At 51.4% G+C, this 27,836-nt stretch overlaps 2 protein-coding genes across 15 annotated transcripts in view; both read right to left on the reverse strand.

Annotated features, from left to right (window-relative positions):
- The window catches only part of slc2a11b (solute carrier family 2 member 11b), a 40,010-nt gene extending 16,536 nt beyond the window's left edge, over window positions 1-23,474 (reverse strand). Inside the window, exons 1-7 of the mRNA XM_078421852.1 lie at window positions 23,404-23,474; window positions 16,812-16,875; window positions 8,635-8,733; window positions 6,487-6,647; window positions 3,797-3,921; window positions 2,745-2,874; window positions 849-997 (exon numbers count right to left, since the gene is read on the reverse strand). Coding sequence (XP_078277978.1) covers window positions 849-997; window positions 2,745-2,874; window positions 3,797-3,921; window positions 6,487-6,647; window positions 8,635-8,733; window positions 16,812-16,875; window positions 23,404-23,474 — 799 coding nt within the window. The remainder of the gene's footprint in view (window positions 1-848; window positions 998-2,744; window positions 2,875-3,796; window positions 3,922-6,486; window positions 6,648-8,634; window positions 8,734-16,811; window positions 16,876-23,403) is intronic.
- A 1,098-nt stretch (window positions 23,475-24,572) lies between these two features.
- Window positions 24,573-27,836, reverse strand: part of LOC144605650 (citron Rho-interacting kinase-like) — a 140,183-nt gene continuing 136,919 nt past the window's right edge. For 9 of the 14 annotated variants that reach the window (XM_078421102.1, XM_078421110.1, XM_078421108.1 and 6 more), the window contains 2 exons: window positions 26,131-26,419; window positions 24,573-25,349 (listed from right to left, as the gene is read on the reverse strand). In XM_078421102.1, the coding sequence (XP_078277228.1) occupies window positions 25,326-25,349; window positions 26,131-26,419 (313 nt within the window). In that variant the 3' untranslated portion in view covers window positions 24,573-25,325. Of the gene's footprint in view, window positions 25,350-26,130; window positions 26,423-27,836 lie in introns of all 14 variants that reach the window. The other 5 variants (XM_078421109.1, XM_078421106.1, XM_078421104.1 and 2 more) reach the window with 2 other exon arrangements.

Here is a 27,836-nt window from a genome sequence, read left to right on the forward strand (position 1 = left end):
AGTTATTTTCCAAATAGACTTCATATAATACGTTAGAAGGGTGAGGGGGAGGACCTCATTGAAACTTACCAAATAGTGAAAGACTTGGATAGAGTGGATGTGGAGAGGATGCTTCCCCTAGTGGGAGAGTCTCGGACTAGAGGTCATAGTCTCAGAATTAAAGAACGTTCCTTTAGGAAGGAGATGAGGAGGGATTTCTTTAGTCAGAGGGTGATGAATCTGTGGAATTCATTGCCACAGATTGCTGTGGAGGCCAAGTCAGTGGATATTTTTAAGGCAGAGATAGATAGATGTTTGATTAGTACAGGTGTCAGGGGCTCTGGGGGGAAGGCAGGAGAATGGAGTTAGGAGGGAGAGATAGATCGGGAGAGATAGATCAGCCATGATCGAATGGCAGAGTAGACTTGATGGGCCGAATGGCCTAATTCTGCTCCTAGAACGTATGAGTCTATGAGCTATGAACAGGCCCTTCAGCCCACAGTGTCCGTGCTGGCCCTCTAGACAATAGACAATAGACAATAGGTGCAGGAGTAGGCCATTCAGCCCTTCGAGCCAGCACCGCCATTCAATGCGATCATGGCTGATCACTCTCAATCAGTACCCCGTTCCTGCCTTCTCCCCATAACCCCTCACTCCGCTATCCTTAAGAGCTCTATCCAGCTCTCTCTTGAAAGCATCCAACGAACTGGCCTCCACTGCCTTCTGAGGCAGAGAATTCCACATCCTTACTCGAGCAGAAGTGAACACGACTCTCCAAACGTGGCCTAACTAAAGCCCTAGAAAGCTGCAACACGTCTTCACGCCTCTTATACTCAATGCCCCGGCCGATGAAGGCAAGCAATACGTACTCTGGATGGCTTTAGCTTCCAGTCCTTTGTCAATGTAGAGGAAGCGGGGACTCTCAGGGAACCATGGTAGCATCAGGAGCTGGATCAGAGCTGGGATGCAGACGGTGGAGAAGAGAATGTGCCAGTACTGTTTGCTGCCCAGCAACTCCCTGTGGAGCAGCAGAAGCAACAATCAAAAGATCAGCACAGCATTACAAGCACAATGTGTCAAGCCACGTGGCCTGACGTGGCTCTTATTTTCAGTTTAGTTTAGAGATACAACGTGGAAACAGGCCCTTCGGCCCACCGAGTCCGCGCCGACCAGTGATCCCTACACATTAACACTACCCTACACACACTGGGGACAATTTACAATTCATACCAAGCCAATTAACCTACAAACCTGTACGTCTTTGGAGTGTGGGAGGAAACCGAAGATCTCGGAAAAAAACCCAAGCGGTCACGGGGAGAACGTACAAGCTCCGTACAGACAGCACCCGTAGTCAGGATCGTAGTGGGGTGGTGGGGGGGGTGGGGAGGTGGGGGGGGGTGGAGGTGTGGGGAGGTGTGGGGAGGTGGGGAGATGGGGAGGTGAGGAGGTGGGGAGGTGTGAGGGGGTGGGGAGGTGGGGAGGTGGGGGTGTGGGGAGGTGTGTGGAGGTGTGTGGAGGTGGGGAGGTGTGAGGAGGTGGGGAGGTGGGGGAGGTGGGGAGGTGGGGGGGTGGGGAGGTGGGGAGGTGGGGGAGGTGGGGAGGTGGGGGGTGGGGAGGTGGGGGGTGGGGAGGTGGGGGGTGGGGAGGTGTGGGGATGGGGGAGGTGGGGGGTGGGGAGGTGTGGGGAGGTGGGGGATGGGGAGGTGTGGGGAGGTGGGGGTGGGGAGGTAGGGGTGTGGGGAGGTGGGGGGTGGGGAGGTGTGGGGAGGTGGGGAGGTGGGGAGGGGGAAGGTGGGGAGGTGGGGAGGGGGGAGGTGGGAAGGTGGGGGGGTGGGGAGGTGGGGAGGTGGGGAGGTGTGGGGAGGTGGGGGGTGGGGAGGTGGGGATGGGGGAGGGGGGGAGGAGGGTGGGGGGGAGGTGGGAGGTGGGTGGGGGGAGAGATCAGTAATGAGATATTCATTGAAAATTCGTCTTTGGGCCTTGGGAGGAAACCAGAGCACCCGGAGGAAATCCACGTGGTCACAGGGAGAACGCACACCTCAAGATTCAAGAACAGCTTCTTCCCAGCTGTTATCAGGCAACTGAACCATCCCATCAACAACTAGAGAGTGGTCCTCACCTACCATCCACCTCATTGGAGACTCACAGACAATCTTTAATCGGACTTTACCTTGCACTAAACCTTATACTCTTTATCCTGTGTCTATCCACTGTGGAGGGCTTGATTTTAATCATGTGTGGCCTTTCTGCCAACTAGATAGCATGCAACAAAAAAGCTTTCACTGTACCTCAGTATATGTGACAATAAACTAAATTAAATGTGCAAACTCCACACAGACGCTACTCAAGGTCAGGATCTTTGCGTTTTGATCAATGAGTGTGTGGGATAGGTAGGAATCTCACGTCATGGCACGGTTGCGCAGCGGTAGAGTTGCTGCCTTACGACGCCAGAGACCCGGGTTTGATCCTGACTGCGGGAGCTTGTCTGTACGTAGTTTGTACGTTCACCCCGTGACCCGCGTGGGTTTTCTCCGGGTGCTCTGGTTTCCTCCCACACTCCAAAGACGTACAGGTTTGTACGCTGATTGGCTTCGGTATAATTGTGAGTTGTCCCCAGTGAGTGTAGGATAGTATTAATGTGCAGGGATCGCTGTTCGGCACGGACTCAGTGGGCCGAAGGGCCTGTTTCCACGCTGCATCTCTAAACTACACTAATTACCTGAAAATAATCTTGCCATTAAAATATGTGATGTTCCCATTCTTACCTCAGTCCTACTATCTGTCCAACGAGGATTCCTATTGTTAAGAACAAGGAGGACCCCATGCATATGGCTCCTCTCCATGCCTTGGGTGCGATTTCTCCCTGGTACATGGGTTGTACACACAGGCTGGCACCTGCAGACCGACGCGTGCAGAAGTAACTGTTAGTGTTTGATCAGTGAATGGGTCTTTCTCAGTCGGTGCTGCATCTATCAGAACTCTACCAGAAACGCTGCCCAGTCCAAAGCCTGCACCAGTTTAGTTCTGGTTTGGAGATCCAGTACGGAAGCAGGCCCTTCGGCCCACCACTGCGCCACCGTGCTGCTCCTATTGAGCAGAGTACCACCGCAGTCCCCCACTACCACACGTCTTGCAGTCGAGTCGATCAGGTGCAGCACTGCTGGTGGAGTTGCTGCCTCCCAGCGCCAGAGACCCAATCCTGACTACGGGTGCTGTCCGTGCGGAGTTTGCACGTTCTCCCTGTGACCTGCCCCGGCCACTCCCTCTTCTCCCCTCTCCTAGCAAGGCAAGAGGTACAGAAGTGTGAAAACGCACAGCTCCAGATTCAGGGACAGTTTCTTCCCAGCTGTTATCGGGCAACTGAACCATCCGTATCACCAACTGGAGAGGGGTCCTGACTGACCATCTACCACATTGGAGACCCTCGGACTATCCTTGATCAGACTTCACTGGATTTCATCTTGCACCAAAAGCTGTTCCCTTTATCCTGCATCTGTACACTGTGTATGGCTTGATTGTAATCATGTACATCCTCCTGCAAACTGGATAGCACGCTACAAAAAAGCTTCTCACTGAACGTTGTACCAGTGACAATAAACTAAACTGAACTAAACTAAACTGAACTAAATTAAACTACAAGAAAACCCTTAAAACCGCAAAGCCGCTGAAATGCAGGAATTGGTCAACAGCAGATCATTTTATGCTTTGCAAAACCGTGAAGCTGGTTCAAACGGGATTTTTAAAAACCTGACTCAAATACCACACAGGGGCAAATAGTTCCGAATCCATGGAAGGAGTATCACTGTTTTCACCGTACCTGCATGTAGTCCCACAAGAAACCTGCCCACTATTAGAAGTTCAAAGAGGCCGGCAGGTTTGCTTGCTCCCATGAAGACAGACCCAGCCAGAGTAAAGACGTTGACAAGCAAGAGAGTCCTTTTCCTGAAACACAGAAACAAGTTGCATTGGACAAAATACAACATATAATCCATACGTTCATAACTTCATAAGTTGGAGGAGCAGAATTAAGCCATTTGGCCCATCGAGTCTACTCCGCCATTGAATCATGGCTGATCTGTCTTTCCCTCTCAACCCCATTCTCCTGCCTTCTCCCCATAACCCCTGACACCCGTACTGATCAAGAATCCGTCAATCTCCGCCTTAAAAATACCCATTGACATGGCCTCCACGGCCATCTGTGGCAGTGAATTCCACAGATTCACCACCCTCTGACTAAAGAAATTCCTCCTCGTCTCCTTTCTAATGGTACGTCCTTTCATTGTGAGGCTGTGGCCTCTGATTCTAGACTCTCCCGCTAATGGAAACATCCTCTCCACATCCACTCTATCCAGGTAATACATAGCCAGTTCAATAGGACAGAAGCTGGCCTTGAAACAACTGTGAGCTATTGTTTTCCATTCTACAATGAGCCCTAGGGCACTTGTGAAGCATGGGGTAGAAACATAGAAACATAGAAAATAGGTGCAGGAGTAGGCCATTCGGCCCTTCGAGCCTGTACGCACCGCCATTCAATATGATCATGGCTGATCATCCAGCTCAGTAACCTGTACCTGCATTCTCTCCATACCCCCTGATCCCTTTAGCCACAAGGGCCACATCTAACTCCCTCTTAAATATAGCCAATGAACTGGCCTCAACTACCTTCTGTGGCAGAGAATTCCACAGACTCACCACTCTCTGTGTGAAGAAATGTTTTCTCATCTCGGTCCTAAAAGACTTCCCCCTTATCCTTAAGCTGTGACCCCTGGTTCTGGACTTCCCCAACATCGGGAACAATCTTCCCGCATCTAGCCTCTCCAACCCCTTAAGAATTTTGTAAGCTTCTATAAGATTCCCCCTCAGTCTTCTAAATTCCAGCGAGTACAAGCCCAGTCTATCCAGTTTTTCCTCATATGAAAGTCCCGCCATCCCAGGGATCCTGGGATACAGACTTGGTGGGGGTGGAACAAAGAATAAAGAGGATTCAAGAGGCTTCGGTAACATTGAGGTGATTTAAAAAGATCCCAAAAAGAATAGAAGTAAATACAAATATAGTGGCTGTGAAAACTAGGCAGCTTGTGTAGATGTAAGGTGTAAGACCCGAAACGTCACCCATTCCTTCTCTCCAGAGATGCTGCCTGACCAGCTGAGTTATTCCAGCATTTTGGGTCTATCTTCGATTTAAACCAGCGTCTGCAGTTCTTTCCTACGCGTTTTGTGCTGATGTAGGTTATTTAGGTTTGGTTGGTGACTGAGTAGGTCAGGCTTGTCATCCATTCCCTCCGCAGATGCTGCCTGACCCACTGAGTTAGAGTCATAGCATGAAAACAGGCCCTTCAGCCCAACTTGCCCACAACGACCAACATGTCCTGTCTACACCAGTTCCACATACCTGCGTTTGACCCATGTCCTTCTAAACCTGTCCTTTCCGTGTACCTGTCTGAATGTTGTGTAATACCTGCAAGAGTTCCTCCAGCAATTTGTCTTTTTTGCTCAAGACTCCAACATCTGCAGCCTCTATTAGTTTAGTTTAGTTTAGAGATACAGCGCGGAAACAGGCCCTTCGGCCCACCGAGTCCGTGCCGATTAGCGATCCCGGCACTCTAACACTTTCCTGCACACACAAGGGACAATTTACATTTATACCAAGCCAATTAAATTACAAACCTGTACGTCATCAGAGTGTGGGAGGAAACGGAAGATCTCAGAGAAAACCCACGCAGGTCACGGGGAGAACGTACAGACTGTGTACAGCCAGCACCCGTGGTCAGGAACAAACCCGGGTCTCTGGCGCTGTAGGACAGTAGATCTACCGCCGAACCACCTTTGTATCTCTAAACCAAACGAAACTAAACTACAAGGGACTGCAGATGTTGGAGCCTTGAGCAAAAAAAACAAATGACTGGAAGAAGTCTAGCAGCTACCATCACAACAATGCCAGCGTGGTTCCTACCCTAATGCACAGAATGCAGGTCCACTTGATAGAAATGGCCATCATCACACTGTTATAAAATAATCACCAAGTTAAAACTATATGTTCCCAGCACAAGTGGTGGTAGGTGGAATGAGATACCGGAGGAGATAGTCGAGGCCGGGACTATTGCAACAATTAAGAAACTATTAGACAGGTGCATGGCTGATTGCTTCCCATGTTGTTACCTTCCCCTCAGCTAACAATAAACCATTCCACGTTTCGTTATCTACATCTGCTTTGATCTGTCGTTTTCACACCCCACCCTTCCATATCTCTAGATTCCCTCTCCCCTGACTCTCTGCCTGAAGAAGGGTCAGGACCCGAAACGTCACCCATTCCTTCTCTCCCCATCCCGCTGAGTTGCTACAGCATTTTGTGTCTATCTTGGGTACATGGATAGGACAGGTTTAGAAGGGATGTGGGCCAAAGGCAGGGAGGTGGGACCATAGTAGGTGGGACATGTTGTCTCCACACTGCATGACCCTGTGACTCTATGACTGTAAGATTGACACAGCAAAAATGTGGAAACTTACCGACCAAATGTGATGGCCATGTACCCTCCGAACCAGGTCCCAAGCAATCCACCAATGGTGAAAGCGGAAACGATTACAGACCACAGAAGATTGATGGGTCCGCTGTCCAGAGTTGTGCCGAATCGAGTGGTCCACGTCTCATTAATGAACGCCTGCACAGCCTGCCGAGTTGATATGAAGCAGCAATTGAGAACAAGATCGCCAGCAGAGTCCAAAATGAGCAAACCTGCAAAACTGCCCACAAACTATGGAGGCAAATGAGAAGCTGGAGTCCGTCTGTCAGTTCCGCGGTTCGCTATGATGCACCCTTCCTGGGTTCACACCTGTCTCCAGCCAACAACCGCACTATCAGGGAACCCCCTCACCCCAGGGCATCTGTTGCCAGCCCTGATTTGTCCTGTTGTTTTTTTCTTCGCCTCCAGCCTCCAATGTCTGTCCCAAACATGATACCAAGTGAAACTCATGCTGACCAAAGAGCTCATGAACACGGGCAATGAATGACCAGGTGCTGGGGGGGTAACCAGTTGGCATCTAGGGACCTCCCGCTGGCCAAGGAAATGGGGCAATGGTGTCACTTGATGCTATTGGAATGCACAAGGTGATGGGAGGCCAGGGTTCACATGCTTAGATCACCGAGAATAATCAGAAACAGGCCCTTCAGCCCACCAAGTCCGCACTGGCCTGTGATCCCCGCACATTAACACTATCCTACACACACGAGGGGCAATTTACACTGATACCAAGCCAATTAACCTGCAAACCTGTACGTCCTTGGAGTGCAGGAGAAACCAAAGATCTTGGAGAAAACCCACGCGGTCACGTTGAGAAGGTACAAACTCCGTACTGACAGCACCCGTAGTCGGGATCGAACCCGGGCCTCTGGCGCTGTAAGCACTGTAACGCAGTGACTCTACCGCTGCGCCATCATGGCCTCCCCAACACATCCTGCAGAGTCAGCTAATCTGATTCACGTTCATACGTGGTCATAGAGGATAAAGCATGGAAACAGGCCCTTCGGCCCATTGAGTCCAAACTGACCATCAGGCACCCATTTACACTCATCTCACCCATTTTAATCTCCCCTCATTCTCATCAACACACTACAAGACCCACCCCAGCCCACCCCACCCCACCCCACCCCACCCCATCCCATCCCATCACTCCCCACCCCACCCCACCCCATCCCATCCAACCCACCCAACCCACCCCACCCCACCCCACCCCACCCCATCCCATCCCATCCCATCACTCCCCACCCCATCCCACCCAACCCCACCCCACCCCAGCCCATCCCACCCCACCCCACCCCACCCCACCCCACCCCATCCCATCACTCCCCACCCCACCCCACCCCATCCCACCCAACCCACCCAACCCACCCCACCCCACCCCACCCCATCCCATCCCATCACTCCCCACCCCATCCCACCCAACCCACCCCACCCCACCCCATCCCACCCCACCCCACCCCATCCCACCCAACCCATCCAACCCCACCCCATCCCACCCCACACCACCCCACCCCACCCCATCCCACCCAACCCACCCAACCCAACCCACCCCACCCCACCCCACCCCACCCCAACCCCACCCTACCCCAACCCAATCCACCCCACTCCACCCTGTCCCATCACATCCCTCCCCACCCCACCCCACCCCAACCCAATCCATCCCACCCCACCCCACCCTATCCCAACCCAATCATCCCATCCCTCCCCACCTCACCCCACCCCACCCCAACCCAATCCACCCCACCCCATCCCATCCTACCCTACCCCACCCCACCCTACCCCACCCTACCCCATCCCACCCAACCCAACCCCACCCCACCCCACCTCACCCCACCCCACCCCATCCCTCCCCACCCCACCTCACCCCACCCAACCCAACCCCACCCCACCCCACCCCACCCCATCCCTCCCCACCCCACCCCACCCCACCCCACCCCATCCCACCCCACCCCACCCCACCCCATCCCTCCCCACCCCACCCCACCCCACCCCACCCCATCCCTCCCCACCCCACTCGTGGACAACAGCTCTGGAGCGTCTCCTGATCTGGTGCCCTGACCAGGGTCAAGCATCAGCAGCGTCACACTGAGTCATCTTCAACATGTATGAGGGAGGTGAATAGAAAGGCAGCACTCACCATGGTGGGAGCATTAATGATGGACAAATTATATCCACATTGAAACGTTCCTCCAATCCCTGCAGAAAACACCGACATCAGAATGGTCAAGGACGGAAGCTGTAAATGCAAGGTGAAGTCCTGGATCAATCTCAGCATGTTCCAAGAACATTCTCAAAATGGTTCTCAAACAACCTACGTCTTTACACCTAAGAGACACAAAATGCTGGAGTAAAATGAATTTAAAAGAGAGTTAGATAGAGCTCTAGGGGCTAGCAGAATCAAGGGATATGGGGAGAAGGCAGGCATGGGTTACTGATTGTGGATGATCAGCCATGATCACATTGAATGGCGGGGCTAGCTGAAAGGGCCAAATAGCCTCCTCCTGCACCTATTTTCTATGTTTCTATGTAACTCAGGCAGCCTCTCTGGAGAGAAGGAATGGGTGACATTTTGAGTCGAGACCATTCATCAGATTGATTGTCAGGGGAGAGGGAAACTAGAGGTACCGCGCAGAAACGGGCCCTTTGGCCCATCGCGTCCACGCCGACCAGGGACCGCTCCGACCAGGGGCCACTCCGACCAGGGACCGCTCCGACCAGGGGCCACGCCGACCAGGGGCCACTCCGACCAGGGGCCACTCCGACCAGGGGCCACTCCGACCAGGGGCCACTCCGACCAGGGGCCACTCCGACCAGGGGCCGCTCCAACCAGGGACCGCTCCGACCAGGGGCCACTCCGACCAGGGGCCACTCCGACCAGGGGCCACTCCGACCAGGGGCCACTCCGACCAGGGGCCGCTCCAACCAGGGACCGCTCCGACCAGGGGCCACTCCGACCAGGGGCCGCTCCGACCAGGGGCCACTCCGACCAGGGGCCACTCCGACCAGGGGCCACTCCGACCAGGGGCCACTCCGACCAGGGGCCACTCCGACCAGGGGCCACTCCGACCAGGGGCCGCTCCAACCAGGGACCGCTCCGACCAGGGGCCACTCCGACCAGGGGCCGCTCCGACCAGGGGCCACTCCGACCAGGGGCCACTCCGACCAGGGGCCACTCCGACCAGGGGCCACTCCGACCAGGGGCCACTCTGACCAGGGGCCACTCCGACCAGGGGCCACTCTGACCAGGGACCACTCCGACCAGGGGCCACTCCAACCAGGGGCCACTCTGTACACCAACACTATCCTACACACCATGGACAATTTTCAATGTCACCAAAGCCAATTAGCCTATGAACCTCTATGCCTTTGGAGTGTGGGAGGAAACCAGAGCACCCGGAGAAAACCCACGCGGTTTCGGGGAGAACATACAAACTCCGTGCAGACAGCGCCCGTTGTCAGGAACGAACCTTGGTCTCTGGCAGCAACTCGGCCGCTGCGCCACTAGGCCGGACACTGTGGAAGGGTACAAAGAGAATGTAAGGTGTGAAAAGGACAGATCAAAGGAGGCGATGATGCTCAAGGAAATGTAGAATGGTTCATTAATGGCTGAGGGGACAACGAGGCATACACTCAGTAAAGTTAATCAGGAGGACAATGAAACTAGTCAGAGAACTAGGGTGGGGGAGGGATGGAGAGGGTGGGAAAGCAAGCGGCATTTGAAGTTGGAGAAATGTGGTCCTTACACCACGGATCTATGTGGGTCCCTGCCCCATTTTCTGGGCATCCACATGGCCTTGTGGTCCAGACAGAAGCCCAACACAACTGTATGATTTGAATCGTGTGCGGACTGCAATTCTGAGGAACGTAGAACTCTTAGAACTCTTAGAACATAGAATTCATAGAAGTCTTGCTGATATAATGAAACAGAATTCCAGGACATTCTGAGGACATTCAGAATTCAATAGACAATAGGTGCAGGAGGAGGCCATTCGGCCCTTCAAGCCAGCACCGCCATTCAATGTGATCACGGCTGATCATCCAAAATCAGTACCCCGTTCCTGCTTTCTCCCCATATCCCTTGATTCCGTTAGCCCTAAGAGTTAAATCTAACTCTCTCTTGAAAACATAGAAACATCAAAGGTCAAATGGAGGGCCTCAGTTATTGACTGGAAGCATTATCCATCTTGTGATAAAATAGTGTTGCTGAACATTGAGGGTGGCACGGTGGCGCAGCAGTAGAGTTGCTGCCTTACAGCCCTTACAGCGTCAGAGACCCAGGTTCAATCCCGACTACGGGCGCTGCCTGTAGGAAGTTTGTACGTTCTCCCCGTGACCGCGTGGGTTTTCTCCGAGATCTTCGGTTTCCTCCCACACTCCAAAGATGCACAGGTTTGCCAGTTAATTGGCTTGGTATGAATGTAAATCGTCCACAGTGTGTGTGTTGGATAGTGTTAGTGTGCGGGGATCGCTGGTCGGCGCGGACTCAGCGCGCCAAAGGGCCTGTTGCCTCGATGTATCTCTAAACTAAACTAAAGTAAACTATGCTAAACTGGTCTAACATTAATGTCACTGTAAAAATCATACTTCGCAGAGAAGAGGAAGTGCAGCAGTTTGAATCTACTGTTCTACAGATCGCCATTAAACGATCAGTCTCTCAATCAGATACAATCTGACTGCTGTCAAGAAGCGCAACGCTTGGCTCCATCAACAATAACATTAGAGCATGTATCTGCCAGTGGAGATCCCCATGTTTAAAAATGTCTGATGCTCATTTAACGAAAACATATCAAATGACATGAATCACACTTTGTATTGACATAAGCATGAGGTACTTGTATATTGCCAGTATCTCAAAGAGGAGACTCATGATAGTCCTATGATGGCCCATAGCCTTCTCTCAGCTCCAGAATTTCAAAGCCACTGTGTTTCTGCACCCATAAGATGTGTTTCTGGTCTGAGTTACAAACATGGAAAGAGGCAATTATAGACTTGAAGGAAAGGCTATCTGCCGTGTACAGAGTTCATTCAAACTGTGCAGTTTGAATACCACACAACATGAATGAAACCACTCACAGGTTCCAAAGTTAGATGGACACTAAAGATAGACACAAAAAGCTGCAGCAACACAGCGTCTCTGGAGGAAAGGAATGGGTGACGTTTCGGGTCGAGACCCTTCTGCAGACTGAGAGTCAGGGGACTTTCTGCCACAGAAGGCAGTGGAGGCAAATTCACTGGATGAATTTAAAAGAGTTAGACAGAGCTCTAGGGCTTAGTGGAATCAAGGGATATGGGGAGAAGGCAGGCACGGGTTACTGATTGTAGATGATCAGCCATGATCACAATGAATGGCGGTGCTGGCTCGAAGGGCCAAATGGCCTCCTCCTGCACCTATTTTCAACGTTTCTATGAAAAGGAAACGAGAGATATTGACGATGATTAAAGAGAGATAGGGAACAAATGAATGAAAGATATTCAAAGAGTAACGATGATCAAGGAAAGGTGGAGCCCACAATGGTCCATTGTTGGCTGTGGGGTCGGAGATAACGAATCATACAGACAGTGAAGCTCAACAGGACGACAGTGAAACTAGTACGATGACTAGGGTGGGGGAGGGACGGAGAGAGAGGGGATGCAAGGGTTACTTGAAGTTAGAGAAATCAATAGTCCTATCACTGGGTTGTAAGCTGCCTAAGCGAAATATGAGGTGAGATCTTTATATCACCGTCTATACCTCACATTCTCACATTTCCCTTTCCCCTCTCTCTCATTCTGAAGAAGGGTCTTGACCCGAAACGTCACCTATTCCTTTTCTCCGGAGATGCTGCCTGACCCGCTGAGTTACTCCAGCATTTTGTGCCTATCTTCGGTTTAAACCAGCATCAGCAGTTCCTTCCAACACATTTGCAAGTTCATAAGTTCACAAGTTATAGGAGTAGATTTTTTTTTTTTTAATTAGATTTTTTTTTTGATTTAGAGATACCACGCAGAAACAGGCCCTTCGGCCCACCGGGTCCGCGCCGCCCAGCGATCCCCACACATTAACACTATCCTACACCCACTAGGGTGCCCCCTCCCCCTTGCCCCCTGCCCTCCCTACCTCCCCCCCTTGCCCCCTGCCCTCCCCCTTGCCCCCTGCCCTCCCCCTTGCCCCCTGCCCTCTCCCCTTGCCCCCTGCCCTCCCCCTTGCCCCCTGCCCTCTCTCCTTGCCCCCTGCCCTCCCCCCTTGCCCCCTGCCCTCCCCCCTTGCCCCTTGCCCTCCCCCTTGCCCCCTGCCCTCCCCCCTTGCCCCCTGCCCTCCCCCCTTGCCTCCTGCCCTCCCCCCTTGCCCCCTCCCCCTTGCCCCCTGCCCTCCCCCCTTGCCCCCTGCCCTCCCCCTTGCCCCCTGCCCTCCCCCCTTGCCCCTCCCCCCTTGCCCTCCCCTTGCCCCCTGCCCTCCCCCCTCTTGCCCCCTGCCCTCCCCCCTTGCCCCCTGCCCTCCCCCCCTGCCCTCCCCCCTCCCCCTCCCCCCTGCCCTCCCCCTTGCCCCCTCCCCCCGTTGCCCTCCCCCTTGCCCCCTGCCCTCCCCCCCTGCCCTCCCCCCTTGCCCCATCCCCACCTTGCCCCCTGCCCTGCCGTGCCCCCGGCCCTCCCCCCTTGCCCCCTGCCCTACCGTGCCCCCGGCCCTCCCCCTTTGCCCCCTGCCCTCCCCCCTTGCCCCCTGCCCTCCCCCTTGCCCCCTCCCCCTTGCCCCCTGCCCTCCCTACCTCCCCCCCTTGCCCCCTGCCCTCCCCCCTTGCCTCCTGCCCTCCCCCCTTGCCCCCTCCCCCTTGCCCCCTGCCCTCCCTACCTCCCCCCCTTGCCCCCTGCCCTCCTCCTTGCCCCCTGCCCTCCTCCTTGCCCCCTCCCCCTTGCCCCCTGCCCTCCCCCCTTGCCCCCTGCCCTCCCCCCTTGCCCCCCCCCCTTGCCCTCCCCTTGCCCCCTGCCCTCCCCCGCTTGCCCCCTGCCCTCCCCCCTTGCCCCCTGCCCCCTGCCCTCCCCCCTTGCCCCCTGCCCTCCCCCCTCCCCTCTCCCCCCTCCCACCTTGCCCCCTGCCCTCCCCCCTTGCCCCCTGCCTTCCCCTCTTGCCCCCTGCCCTCCCCCCTTGCCCCCTGCCCTCCCCCCTTGCCCCTCCCCCCTTGCCCCCTGCCCTCCCCCTTGCCCCCTGCCCTCCCCCTTGCCCCCTGCCCTCCCCCCTTGCCCCCTGCCCTCCCCCTTGCCCCCTGCCCTCCCCCCTTGCCCCCTGCCCTCCCCCCTTGCCCCCTTCCCTCCCCCCTTGCCCCCTGCCCTCCCCCCTTGCCCCCTGCCCTCCCCCCTTGCCCCCTGCCCTCCCCCCTTGCCCCCTGCCCTCCCCCCTTGCCCCCTGCCCTCCCCCCTTGCCCCCTGCCCTCCCCCCTTGCCCCCTGCCTTCCCCTCTTGCCCCCTGCCCTCCCCCCTTGCCCCCTGCCCTCCCCCCTTGCCCCTCCCCCCTTGCCCCCTGCCCTCCCCCTTGCCCCCTGCCCTCCCCCTTGCCCCCTGCCCTCCCCCCTTGCCCCCTGCCCTCCCCCCTTGCCCCCTGCCCTCCCCCCTTGCCCCCTGCCCTCCCCCCTTGCCCCCTGCCCTCCCCCCTTGCCCCCTGCCCTCCCCCCTTGCCCCCTGCCCTCCCCCCTTGCCCCCTGCTCTTTACACCGCGACAAGAGACACTGCCATTCCCTTCTGACGACTGTATCCGCGCTAAACCGACCCTCTCAACCCTCGCTGCCCTCCACTTTATCAGGCGCCCGGAACCACCAGCGCCCCTCTAACTTCCCAGCCGACCTGTATCGGACATCCTGCTCTATTTATTCGCGTGGGGTCCCTTTTTTAAGGGAGAGAGTCGCGCCATTCACCACTCTGTGTCAAAGGACATTTAATTTCATCAGGAACTGAGCGACCTCGGCTGAACGGTGGATGATGAGACGTTCAACTCTCTGCTCTGCTGCCAACCACTAAGTGAAGAAGGGGTCTCGACCCGAGACCTCGCCTATCCCTTCTCTCCACAGTCGCTGCCTGACCCGCTGAGTTACTCCAGTACATTTGCGTCTGTCTTCGGTGTAAACCAGCATCTGCAGTTCCTTCCTACACGTTTAATGGGCTTTGATTGTTAGTGCAATAGACAAGACCACCAGCTACCGCGGCGAGTTGCTCTCTGTGTATCCACTGGTACATACATACATATATATATATTTACAAAATGTGGAGTAACTCAGCGGGTCAAGCAGCATCTCAGGAGAGAAGGAATGGGTGGCGTCACCCATTCCTTCTCTCCTGAGATGCTGCCTGACCTGCTGAGTTACTCCAGCATTTTATGAATAAATTCCTTCGATTTGTACCAGCATCTGCAGTTATTGTCTTATACACACATAAACATAGCACAAAAAGTAAGGAAATTTGTGTTTGGTAGATTATTTCTTTGTTGTAACAATGCTTCTTGGCAATAAATCTTATACCGTTGGAAAGCCTGTTTACTTCCCTTTTAAGTGGTGCCACATTTGTAAGGAACATGCATTTGTGGGATGAGCAGCAGAGCTGAGTATATGGGTTGCGCCCATGAAAAATTTGCCAAATCTTCTCTGCCAATGCCAAACAGCTTATTCTGCTGTTGCTATTGACTCTTGTTTTGAGCTTCTGGTACCCCCAGGTGCTGACAATCAGGTGCCTGTTTGGCACCTGATTGGCAGCATCTGTGAGCATGGGCCCTGCTACAGTGGTCAGTAGGTGTCTGCTCCAAGAATCGGCATGCCACGTTTGACTGATCAGGATAGGGCCCATGCGATAGGGCAACTTCAAGCTGGTGTTCCGCAAAACCAAGTTGCGGCATTATTTGGAGTGAGCCCTAGTACCATCTCCAAAGTGAAGGCCATGTTCCATATAACGGGGGATGTCAGAGACAGGCCGCGAAGTGGGCGTCCCAAGAAGACGACACCCGAAGAAGACCGTTTCCTCACCCTGTCAGCACTTAGGAACCGTAGGCTGTCTTCTACAGATTTGCAGTCAAGGTTTGCAGGACGATATGGCCGACGGTTCTCTGCCCAGACAATTCGGAACAGACTGCACGCAGCCGATCTCCGGTCTCATAGGGCTGCCAGGAGGCCTGCCATGACTGCCCTTCACCGTCAGGCCCGTTTGCGCTGGTGTTGGCAACACGTGCACTGGAACCTGAACATGTGGAGGAACGTTATGTTCAGCGATGAGTCCAGATTCTGCCTACGGCAGTTGGATCATAGGGACAAAGTGTGGAGAAGACGCGGAGAACGCTATGCTGATTGCTGCACCGATAGAGTAACATCTTTTGGTGGAGGCAGTGTGATGGTGTGGGGCGGCATCTCCCTCACTGGAAAAACGAGGCTTGTCATCATTGGAGGCAATCTCAATGCAGAGAGATATCGAGATGATATTCTGCAACCAGTGGCAATCCCATATCTCCACAGTCTGGGACCGAACTCTATCCTCCAAGATGACAATGCTCGCCCCCACAGAGCAGGGTTTCTCAGAGACTACCTCCAGAATTTGGGAGTGGAGAGGATGGAATGGCCTGCCAGCAGTCCTGACCTCAACCCCATTGAACACTTGTGGGATCAGCTTGGGCGTGCTGTTCGTGCCAGAGTGACCAACACAACCACGTTGGCTGACTTGCGACAAATGCTGGTTGAAGAATGGGATGCCATCCCACAACAGTGTGTGACCAGGCTGGTGACCAGCATGAGGCGGAGGAGGTGCCAGGCTGTTGTGGCTGTGTATGGTTCTTCCACACGCTACTGAGGCTCCTGTTTATTAAATGAATAAATTGTTAAATTGCCAATATGTCTTGTTTCTTCAGACTTCAATCATCCAATCCACCAAACAACAACGAACAAGAGTCAATGGCAGAATAAGCTGTTTGGCATTGGCAGAGATTTGGCAGATTTTTCATGGGCGCAACCCACATACTCAGCTCTGCTGCTCATCCCACAAATGCATGTTCCTTACAAATGTGGCACCATTTAAAAGGGAAATAAACAGGCTTTCCAACGGTATAAGATTTATTGCCAAGAAGCATTGTTACAACAAAGAAATAATCTACCAAACACAAATTTCCTTACTTTTTGTGCTATGTTTTTTTATATATATTGGCCCGAAGAAGGGTCTCGACCTGAAACGTCACCCATTCCTTCTCTCCTGAGATGCTGCCCGACCTGCTGAGTTACTCCAGCTCTCTGTGAAATAAATACCTTCGATCTGCAGTTATTGTCTTATACACACACATATATATATATTGGCAACTTCCCTCCCCCCTCGTACCTTTTTCTCGCGGAGATTCTCTGCAATTTCCGGAGAGCTCATTTCTGAAGTTGATTGAGTTGTGCTTCAAGGAGCGTAACTACGGTGGACATTGATGCCCCCTGGACTTTTGTTCTGAACTTGGCCGCTGAAACAAACCATTGATTGGCGGGAGCTGACTCCTGCCACATTATAATAGGCAGCGATTAAGAATCAACCCTCAATCCTTGACTGGCAATTTCTTTGGGGGGGGAGGGGATTACCATATTGTGTGGACACAGTCTGAAGAAGGGTCTCGACCCATTCCTTCTCTCTCTGAGATGCTGCCTGACCTGCTGAGTTACTCCAGCATTTTGTGAAATAAATACCTTCGATTTGTACCAGCATCTGCAGTTATTTTCTTATACCACATTGTGTGGACTCTGTTGGATAAAGCTCCCGTTAACAAAAGGCTTTTTCATCGCAGGGTGCGTGCTGCACTGGTGATGTCCCACAGCCACTGGGAACAGTTCGATCTACACACAGCAAGGTCCCACTAATGCCACTGTAAGGACAAGGATTCGGTAAAAGAGGAGACACCGTGAGTTGCAGTGGCTGGGAATCTTACATAGAAACATAGAAAATAGGTGCAGGAGTAGGCCATTCGGCCCTTCGAGCCTGTACGCACCGCCATTCAATATGATCATGGCTGATCATCCAGCTCAGTAACCTGTACCTGCCTTCTCTCCATACCCCCTGATCCCTTTAGCCACAAGGGCCACATCTAACTCCCTCTTAAATATAGCCAATGAACTGGCCTCAACTACCTTCTGTGGCAGAGAATTCCACAGACTCACCACTCTCTGTGTGAAGAAATGCTTTCTCATCTCGGTCCTAAAAGTCTTCCCCCTTATCCTTAAGCTGTGACCCCTGGTTCTGGACTCCCCCAACATCGGGAACAATCTTCCCGCATCTAGCCTCTCCAACCCCTTAAGAATTTTATATGTTTCTGTAAAATCCCCCCTCAGTCTTCTAAATTCCAGCGAGTACAAGCCTAGTCTATCCAGTCTTTCTTCATATGAAAGTCCCGCCATCCCAGGGATCAATCTGGTGAACCTTCTCTGTACTCCCTCTAAGGCAAGAACGTCTTTCCTCAGATTAGGAGACCAAAACTGTACACAATACTCTAGGTGTGGTCTCACCAAGGCCCTGTACAACTGCAGTAGAACCTCCCTGCTCCTAAACTCAAATCCTCTTGCTATGAATGCCAACATACCATTCGCTTTCTTCACTGCCTGCTGCACCTGCATGCTTGCTTTCAATGACTGGTGCACCACGACACCCAGGTCTCGTTGCATCTCCTCTTCTCCTAATCGGTCACCATTCAGGTAATACTCTGCTTTCCTGTTCTTGCCGCCAAAGTGGATAACCTCACATTTATCCACATTATATTGCATCTGCCATGCATTTGCCCACTCGCCTAATCTATCCAAGTCACTCTGCAGCCTCCTAGCATCCAACACTGCCACCCAGCTTCGTGTCATCCGCAAACTTAGAGATGTTGCATTCAATTCCCTCGTCCAAATCATTAATATACACTGTAAATAACTGGGGTCCCAGCACTGAGCCTTGCGGTACCCCACTAGTCACTGCCTGCCATTCCGAAAAGGACCCGTTTATTCCTACTCTTTGCTTACGTGGAACACCAAAGTGCTGGAGGAACTCAGCGGGTCAGGCAGCATCTGTGGGGGGAAAGGATGGGTGACATTTCAGGTCAGGATCCCCTCTTCACGGCCCCGACCCGAAACGTCACCTGTCCATGTTCTCCAAAGATTCTGCCTGACCCGCTGAGTTACCCCAGCACTTTGCGTTCTACCTTCAATCAGGAATGGCACAAAGTGCTGGAGTAACGCTGCGGGTCAGGCAGCATCTCTGGAGAACATGAACAGGTGATGTTTCGGGTCGGAACCCTTCTTTGGATTTTGAAGACTGCCAGACTGTGATACATCGGACTAGTGCCCCGGGTTCGATCCTGACCACGGGTGCTGTTTGTATGGAGTTTGCACGTTCTCCCTGCGACCCGCGTGGGTTTTCTCCGGGTGCCCCGGTTTCCTCCCATACCTTCCAAGTAAGAATTTCATTGTTCCATTTCGGGACATCTATCTATATACTAAAAATGTTTGTTTGTTTGTTTGTTTGTTTGTTTGTTCCTGAACTACAGCCCAAACGGTACACGATAGCATGACAATTTTAGCCAAACTTCCTCACCGTCGTCCCTTTGGTGCCAATGGAAAAGGTTTCATTGAAATCGGTGTTATATTTTTTAACTTATTCACGTTTTAAAGTTTAAATCTATCTCCTAGGGAGGGAGGGAGGGAGGGAGGGAGGTGGGGGGGGAGGATGGAGGATAAGGGGGGGTTGAGGGGGATGGAGTGGAGGGGGTGGGGAAGGGGGGAGGGGTTGAGGGGGATGGAGTGGGGGGGATGGGGAAGGAGTTGAGGGGGATGGAGTGGGGGGAGGGGAAGGGGGGAGGGGGAGGGGAGGGGAGGGGGAGGGGGAGGAGGAGGGGAGGGTGAGGGGAGGAGGGAAAGGTGGAGAGGGGAGGGGTGAGTGAGAGAGGAGAGGGTGCTGCACCAATGCAGGAGTGGTTTGGGCCCAACGGGTCCACTTGGTCTAGTATATAACAATAAAACACTCTTGACTACTCTAACAATAATTCAACAATAAGGTGTTAACATTTAATCCTGTTCAATGAACACACATAATACAAACTATTTCAAACAAATTACAGGTTGTGCTTCCAGTGCAGGGTGAGGGGATTATTACCAGTTTGGGACTTCTAATGCGTTAGGTATTTATAAATCTCAATACAGAGATTCTCCACTTGAGAATTCTTCCCAATGGAGGTTCGCTCATCCTTTGACACACGGAGCCGTACAGAATGGAAACAGGCCCTTCGGCCCACTCATGCCACTGCTGCTGGGGGGGGGGGGGGAGGAACAAAGAGGGACCTGGCGTGGGGGGACCGTTGTGAGGGAGGGGGATGAACAATGGAGGACCTGGTGTGGGGGGGCCGCCATGAGGTGGGGGGAGGGGGGAGGGCAAAGGTGCACCTGGTGCGGGATACTTTGTAACTGTCGGCAATAGACAATAGACAATAGGTGCATGAGGAGGCCATTCGGCCCCTCGAGCCAGCACCACCATTCGATGTGATCATGGCTGATCATTCTCAATCAGTACCCCGTTCCTGCCTTCTCCCCATACCCCCTGACTCCGCTATCCTTAAGAGCTCTCTCTTGAATGCATTCAGAGAATTGGCCTCCACTGCCTTCTGAGGCAGAGAATTCCACAGATTTACAACTCTCTGACTGAAAAAGTTTTTCCTCATCTCCGTTCTAAATGGCCTATCCCTTATTCTTAAACTGTGGCCCCTGGTTCTGGACTCCCCCAACATTGGGAACATGTTTCCTGCCTCCAACGTGTCCAACCCCTTAATAATCTTATACGTTTCGATAAGATCCCCTCATCCTTCTAAAGTCCAGTGTATACAAGCCAAGGGTTGACTATTTGCACACCTTGGGTGACAATAAAGCATTCATTCATTCATTCATTAACTGTATGTTTGTGTTGTCATTTGTGAGCGGAGCACCAAGGCACATTCCTTGTGTCTGCATACTTGGCCAATGAACTTATTCATTCATTCATTCATTCATTCATTCATTCATTCATTCATTCATTCATTCATTCATTCATTCATTCAATCAAGATATCCCATCTTAGCCAGCCATTTTACTTGAACACAGAGCATCAGTATATTCCTATGATAGACACAAAAAGCTGGAGTAACTCAGCGGGACAGGTAACATCTCTGGAGGGAAGGAGGTCCTCTGAAGAAGGGTCTCGACCCGAAACGTCACCCATTCCTTCTCTCCAGAGATGCTGCCTGACCCGCTGAGTTACTCCAGCTTTTTGTGCCTATCTTCGGTTTAAACCAGCATCAGCAGCTCCTTCCTGCACGGTATCTTCCTGTGTATATGCACAGCAAAATGGGACACAAGGCATTGCTAACTGGAAGCTAGGCAGATCAGGGTTGTCTTGAGGGCAGTTCACCTCACCCTGTCACTCCTGGCAGGCTCCTCAGATATCGAGCCTCCAAATTGCAAAGCAAAGTAACTCAGTGGCCCCTTTAAGCACAGAACTGCAGGGAATGCTGTGAAAATATTGTTCTTTGAGAGTGACAAAGTATCTTTCTAAAACAGAAAACTGCGACCCAATCCGTCTGTACTGCAACGACTCTACACGTCTAATTTCAGTGCCAACACACCAGATGAGTGTTTCAAAATTGATGTCACTTCGTGCATGCTAAACATCTGACACATTTAGTTTAGTATAGAGATACAGCGCAGATACAGGTCTTTCGGCCCACCGTCCGCGCCGAACAGCGATCCCCGCACTCTAACGCAATCCATACCAGGGCCAATCTACAATTTTATCAAGCCAATTAGCCTACAAACCTGCATGGAGTGTGGAAGGAAACGGGAGTCATGGGGTCATGGGGAGAACGTACAAACTCCAGGTGAAGCAGAGGTTCACCTGCACCTCCTCCAACCTCATCTATTGCATCCGCTGCTCCAGATGTCAACTTATTTACATCAGCGAAACCAAACGCAGGCTCGGCGATCGCTTCGCTCAACACCTGCGCTCAGTCCGCATTAACCAATCTGATCTCCCGGTGGCTGAGCACTTCAACTCCCCCCTCCCATTCCCAGTCTGACCTTTCTGTCATGGGTCTCCTTCAGTGCCATAGTGAGTCCCACTGGAAATTGGAGGAACAGCACCTCATATTTCACCTGGGCAGCTTGCAGCCCAGTGGTATGAACATTAACTTCTCCAACTTTAGATAGTTCCTCTGTCCCTCTCTTCCCCTCCCCCTTCCCAGATCTCCCACTGTCTTCCTGGCCTTCCTTTGTCCCGCCCCCCTGACATCAGTCTGAAGAAGGGTCTTGACCCGAAACGTCGCCCATTCCTTCTCTCCTGAGATGCTGCCTGACCTGCTGTGTTACTCCAGCATTTTGTGAATAAATGCCTTCGATTTGTACCAGCATCTGCAGTTATTTTCTTACAACTCCATATAGACATCACCCGTAGTCAGGGTCGAACCCGGGTCTCTGGCGCTGTAAGGCAGCAACTCTATCGCTGCACCAACATGTCACCGACTGATTGGCACAATGTGAACTGGCTTTCAGGATGAATAACATCAAAATTAATTTAAACAGCACTCGAAAATACCGTGCTGAAATTCTGATTCTTGAGCAAGTCTTCCACCATTCACACTGTACACGGGGCTAGCGTGGTGTATTTATTAGAACTGGGTCATGTGCCTGGAAGACAGGCACTGAAGGGATGCACGAGAATAAATAGTCGATGATATTACACTAGTTAGCACACATTAATTCATACATCGTCATTAATAATTTTCTGTGTCCAAATATATTTTGTCATCGTAGCTGAGCAAATAGTGTAAAGGTCAGTGACAGAGGCAAGCCAAGATGGTGACAGTAGGATTGGGACTATGTTTATTAATGGCATATCTGGATGGGCTGGTTACAGGCAACTCGAGTTTTGTGTTTGAGTCCGAGGTTAGCTTATTGTCACGTGAAATAAGCCTTTGCTGCATGCTAACCAATCAGCGGAAAGACAATACGTGATTACAATCGAGACATTCACCGTGTACAGATAAATGACAAAGAGAATAATGTGAATGATGTTTTGTGCAAAGATAGTCCGAGGGTCACCAATGAGGTAGATAGTAGTTCAGCACTGCTCTCTAGCTGTTGGTAGGATGGTTGCCTGATAATAGATGGGAAGAAACTGTCCCTGAATCTGGAGGTCTACACATTTATATATTTTGCCCAATGGGAGAGGGGAGTGGCCAGGGTGCGACTCATCCTTGATTATGCTGGTGGCCTTGCCGAGGCAGCGTGAGGTGTAAATAGTCAATGGAAGGGAGGTTGGTTTGTGTGATGGTCTGGGCTGCGTCCACGATTCTCTGCAATTTCTTGGGGTTTTGGACGGAGCTGTTCCCAAACCAAGCTATGATGCATCCTAATAAAATGTTTTCTAGAATGCTTTCTAACCTACTTAGAAAGACTGGATCTAGGAGGGAGAGATAGATCAGCCATGATTGAATGGCAGATTAGACTTGATGGGCCAAATGGCCTAATTCTACACCTATTCCTTATGACACCATCTTGGCTGCCTCCTCTTCTCTGCTTTTGTCCACTACATCGAGGGGGCGAGGTATAAACTGGTAAGGTTATGCAGAAAACAGCTCGTACTATAAATCTTGAGACCCGTTCTATCCAGTGCTGCTGGGCCCTCTAGTTTCAAAGCAACATGCCAATACTTTGCTGCATTATATTTTGTATGGTGGCCTGGCATTGTCATAATGCTCATTGCCCGCATCAGCACCAGAATCACGAGCCATTGTTGTCCAGTTGCTCCCTTTTGTTTTATTTTCTGATTGCGCGCTGCCATGAATGATTATCGTGGAAGAGCGGGATCTAATTGCCTGCCTGCCTATCAGGCGGTGATCATGTGGTGCCTTGTGTTCTGTTTCACAGACATGGCTCACCCCCAGCTCACCAGACTCAGCCGTCCAGCCTGAAGGTTTCTCTGTCCATCGTATGGACTGAAAGCAGGCATCCGGGAAAGGGAGAGGCGGGGGCATCTGCCTCATGGTCAACTCTTCGTGGTGCTCAGACGTGGCAGTTCTGTCTGTCTAGCATTGGGCGACGTGGTCGACAAGCACCTGATAGCGTTCCTCGAAGCCTTTACCACCATAGCCGGGGACTTTAACAAAGCCAGCCTGAAAAAAACACTCCCAAACTACCACCCACGTGTCGCCCACAGCACCAGAGGATTAAACACCCTTGACCACTGCTATACGACCATCAAGGATGCCTATCGCTCTAGATGCCTAGACTGTGGAACAGCATCCCTCTCCCCATTAGAACTGCCCCCTCCATCGACTCCTTTAAGTCCACGCTCAGAACCTATTTCTGCTCCCTAGCATTTGAGGCCCTCTGAGGGGGCGCTGTGAATTGTTTATGTATGTGCTGTTATGTTTGTGTGCCATTGTATGTTCGTTCTTAGTACCTGAACTGATGTACAGCACTTTGGTCAACTTGGGTTGTTTTAAATGTGCTATACAAATAAAATTGACTTGACTATCCCTCGCCCTCACTCTGGGAAATCCGACTGCTTCTTCCTGCACACAGGCAGCAACTGAAGAGCGCACCCCCAGAGGTGAGGACTGCACAGAGCTGGTCTGGGGAGGCAGAGGAACAACTACAGGACTGCTTGGAGTCAGTAGACTGGGCAATGTTCAAGGATCAGGGAAGATTTAATTGGAACCTAAGGGGTAACTTTCTCACACTAAGGATGTGCAGGGTGTATGGAACAAACTACTGGAAGAGGTAGGCGAAGCAGGTACTATCGCAACATTTAAGAAACATTTAGACAGGTATATGGATGGATAGGACAGGTTTAGAGGGATATGGGCCAAACGCAGGCAGGTGGGACTAGTGTGCATGGGGCATGTTTGGTCGGTGTGGGCAAATTGGGCTGAAAGGTCTGTTTCCTAGCTGTATGACTCGATGACTAAATGTTGTTTCTGCTCAAAATAGGATCTCTCCCATTTGGAACCGAGCTGGTTTTATAACTTATGCCATTTGCGTGTCTGTCGTGAGAATAAAATAAAACCAGACAATTTCTATGTAAAGATATGTAAATTGATGTTAAATTTATTTAAGCATTTTCATGGAAAATGAGTCACCAGAAATGCGACTCAAATTTTATTCTCGTGAGTCGCATATTCACAGAAAGCGGTACAAAGAGTAAAATACGGTAATATCACAAAAGTAGGAACACTTCAAAACTGGCGATGTTCGACGCAGGTCAGTGAAACAATATACAAAAATCTGCCGTAAATTGTGTTTGAATGAAGGTCTGTACATTAGGGCAAAGCAGCAATACAAGACAGCAGAGAATAAAGATTAAACCGCCACGGGCTATAGATTGTTACAAAATATATAAAGTTCTGCTGCAATTCCATGTTCAGTTTCTCTTCATAACCTTTGTATAAAATTCAAGTAACGAACTGTGCGCAGTTAATAACCAATTTCATCTCTGGTTCAAACTTGCACATCGTTTAGCTATCTACACAATCTTCACTGGGAAAAAATTAAAAGGATCTGCAAGATGAACAATCTTGAAAAATGCAATGAATTTTCTCCAGTTTTTGTACAATTAATCTTGCACCCACAAATCTTTCCCCCGTAAATGAATGAACCACTCACATTCCCTTTCGTCAATCTTAGATTGCGAGCAGCATTTAGATTATAATTAATGCCCCACCCTCCCATTCCCTTTGTGATGAAAGCAAATAAATGTGCGATGTTTTAATTTGTTTTGATTTCCTTAGCCCGAGAGGCATCTTCCTTCTGTTGGAGAAGTGGAATGCCTATGCCTCTTCGTCTGGCAGACACCAGTGGTTCACACAGCAGACTGGTCCCAGGGCTGTTAAATACAAACAGTTTAGTGTCAATGCCCGAAGATAGACACACGGTGCTGGAGTAACTCAGCCGATCAGGCAGCGTCTCTGGAGGAAAAATACCTTTCTGTCCTGGGCCTCCTCCACTGCCAGAATGAGGCCACACGCAAATTGGAGGAACAGCACCTTGTATTTTGCTTGGGTAGCTTACAACTCAGCAGTATGAACATTGAATTCTCTAATTTTAAGTAACTTCTACCAACACTTCCCCAACCCCCCCTCCCCGCTCCTAACTCCAGGCTTGAGTCTGAAGAAGTGTTCCAACCCGAAACCTCACCTATTTCTCCAGGTGGGCCAATAGTTGGCAAGGGAAGGTATGATCTCAAGAGGGATACAATGTGGTGAACTAAGGAACTGCTTAAACTACTAGGGTGAAGGGAGGGGGCAAGGGAGGAGGAGATGGGAGTCTTAGTGGTAGTTACTTAAAGTAAGAGAATTCAAATCATACCGCTGGGTTGTACCCAAGCAAAATATGAGGTGCTGTTCCTCCAATTTGCACCTGGCCTCACTCACTCTGACAATGGAGGAGGCTTAGGACAGAAAGGTCAGTGTGGGAATGTGAACGGGAGTTAAAATGGTTGGCAACCGGGAGATGTCAGTATGGGAATGGGAGTGTTAGAATGGGAATGGGAGTGTTAGAATGGGAATGGGAGTTAATGCCAATCGCAGTGTAGGCAAGACTAAGAAGAATTAATATATGGATATGATTAGGTAATCTTAAATGACAACCAATTATTTGGAAGGTACCTTTGTAGCTGGAGCTCTTGTGGACCCTGCTGGTAACCGCATGCCACCTCCTCTGCTCTCATCCAACATTCTTCCTGGTGACCTCTCCCTCCCACTGTCCAGAGATCTGCCTGGAGATTTCTCCCTCTCCAAGGCTCGCCGTGGCGATTTGTCCCTTCTCGTCTCTTGCCTCCCTTCTCTGTACCTCACCGACCTGTTCAAATCCTGTGGCGAATTTTCTCTTGGGCAAGGCGCCAACTTCTTTGACATGTGCTCATTGTACGAGGGAAGTCCTCGCTTGTTCGGACTGCTGCTGGCCACATGGAAGGGAAAAGAGAATTGCTCAGGAATTTAAAGTTGTTAGTTTTAACAACATGACACCGGGCGCATTTAGGTGTGGCATCATTAAGCTCTGCATTTCAGGCCATTGACTTCTCTGCGACCCCACAGCTAGAAGAAAAGGTGACCAAAGCCCAAATCAATTTCAGTAAAACTGTCATTTCACTTTCCTGATCAATGGCATCAAGGGTTTAGTTTTAGTTTAGTTTATTGTCACGTGTATCGAGGTATAGTGAAAAGCTTTTTTGTTGCCTATTATCCAGTCAAAGGAAACTCTATACATGATCACCATCAAGCCAGTCACAGTGTTCAGATACAGGATAAATGGAATAATGTTTAGTGCAAAATAAAGTCCAGTAAAGTCCAATTAAAGATAGTCCAAGGGTCTCCAATGATGCAGATGATAGCTCAGGACCACTCTCTAGTTGGTGATAAGATGGTTTGGTTGCCTGATAAGAGTTGGGAAGAACCTGCCCCTGAATCTGGAAGTGTCCGTTTTCACACTTGCCTGATGGGAGAGGGGAGAAGGGGAGTGTCCAGGGTGAGACTCATCCTTGATTATGCTGGTGGCCTTTTTTTTTTAAACACAGAGGGTTTTAATGCATGATGGGGAAGCCTGATCAGGGACCAAAAAGGAAGCTATGGAAGCAGAGGGCTGATGGAGATGATGCTGTGAGTAAATCAGCAAAGAATACTGCAACGGCACTAACAAATAGAATAAAAACAGATCAAGAGATGGCATTTGAAGAATCGACAGCCTTCATGCAGAAGTATCGCCTGGACTAGATTTATCTGAGACTACGGAGGAAATTGTGAGCAGGATCTTCCACTCCTTGTTGGAGTTAGATGGATGTTGCCAGCACACCGGGCAGTTGGAAAAGCTGGGCTGGATAATCCAACCCTCGGCCCTGCAGTGCCTAGGAGAAATGCTGAGGTCTATCTTTGTTTGTAATGGGAGGGTGTACAGATTGGTGGCGTGGCTTGCCAATTGCCGAGTTGTACAGCTTTGGGTTGTTGTTGAGCACAGTCTCATGCCCCGCCACCTGACGGCTGCAATCGTCCAGGTTTCTTTTACGTTGGCGGGCGGCCTCCATCATTTAGCGATCCTGTTGATGTTTTTGAGGTGAAACAGGACAGCTGAATAGTGGGAGGTATGTGGGGGGAGTGAGAGCTGGCATATCTCCCAGTCTCTGGCTCAGTCTGACATTGCTGGGGTAGGCGTACGACCGGAGGTGAATTTGCTTTACATTCTACAGAGAATTATTTTACCCAAAATGGCAGCTAACAAGGCTGGAATATTATGGGTAGACAATTACATGAAGGTAAAGGCGGAAAATATGATTCAATTTTTCCAACTCCTACTTCCTCTCAAATGATTGACTTGGAAC

This window comes from Rhinoraja longicauda, chromosome 25 (genome assembly GCF_053455715.1).
Source record: "Rhinoraja longicauda isolate Sanriku21f chromosome 25, sRhiLon1.1, whole genome shotgun sequence".
NCBI lineage: Eukaryota > Metazoa > Chordata > Chondrichthyes > Rajiformes > Arhynchobatidae > Rhinoraja > Rhinoraja longicauda.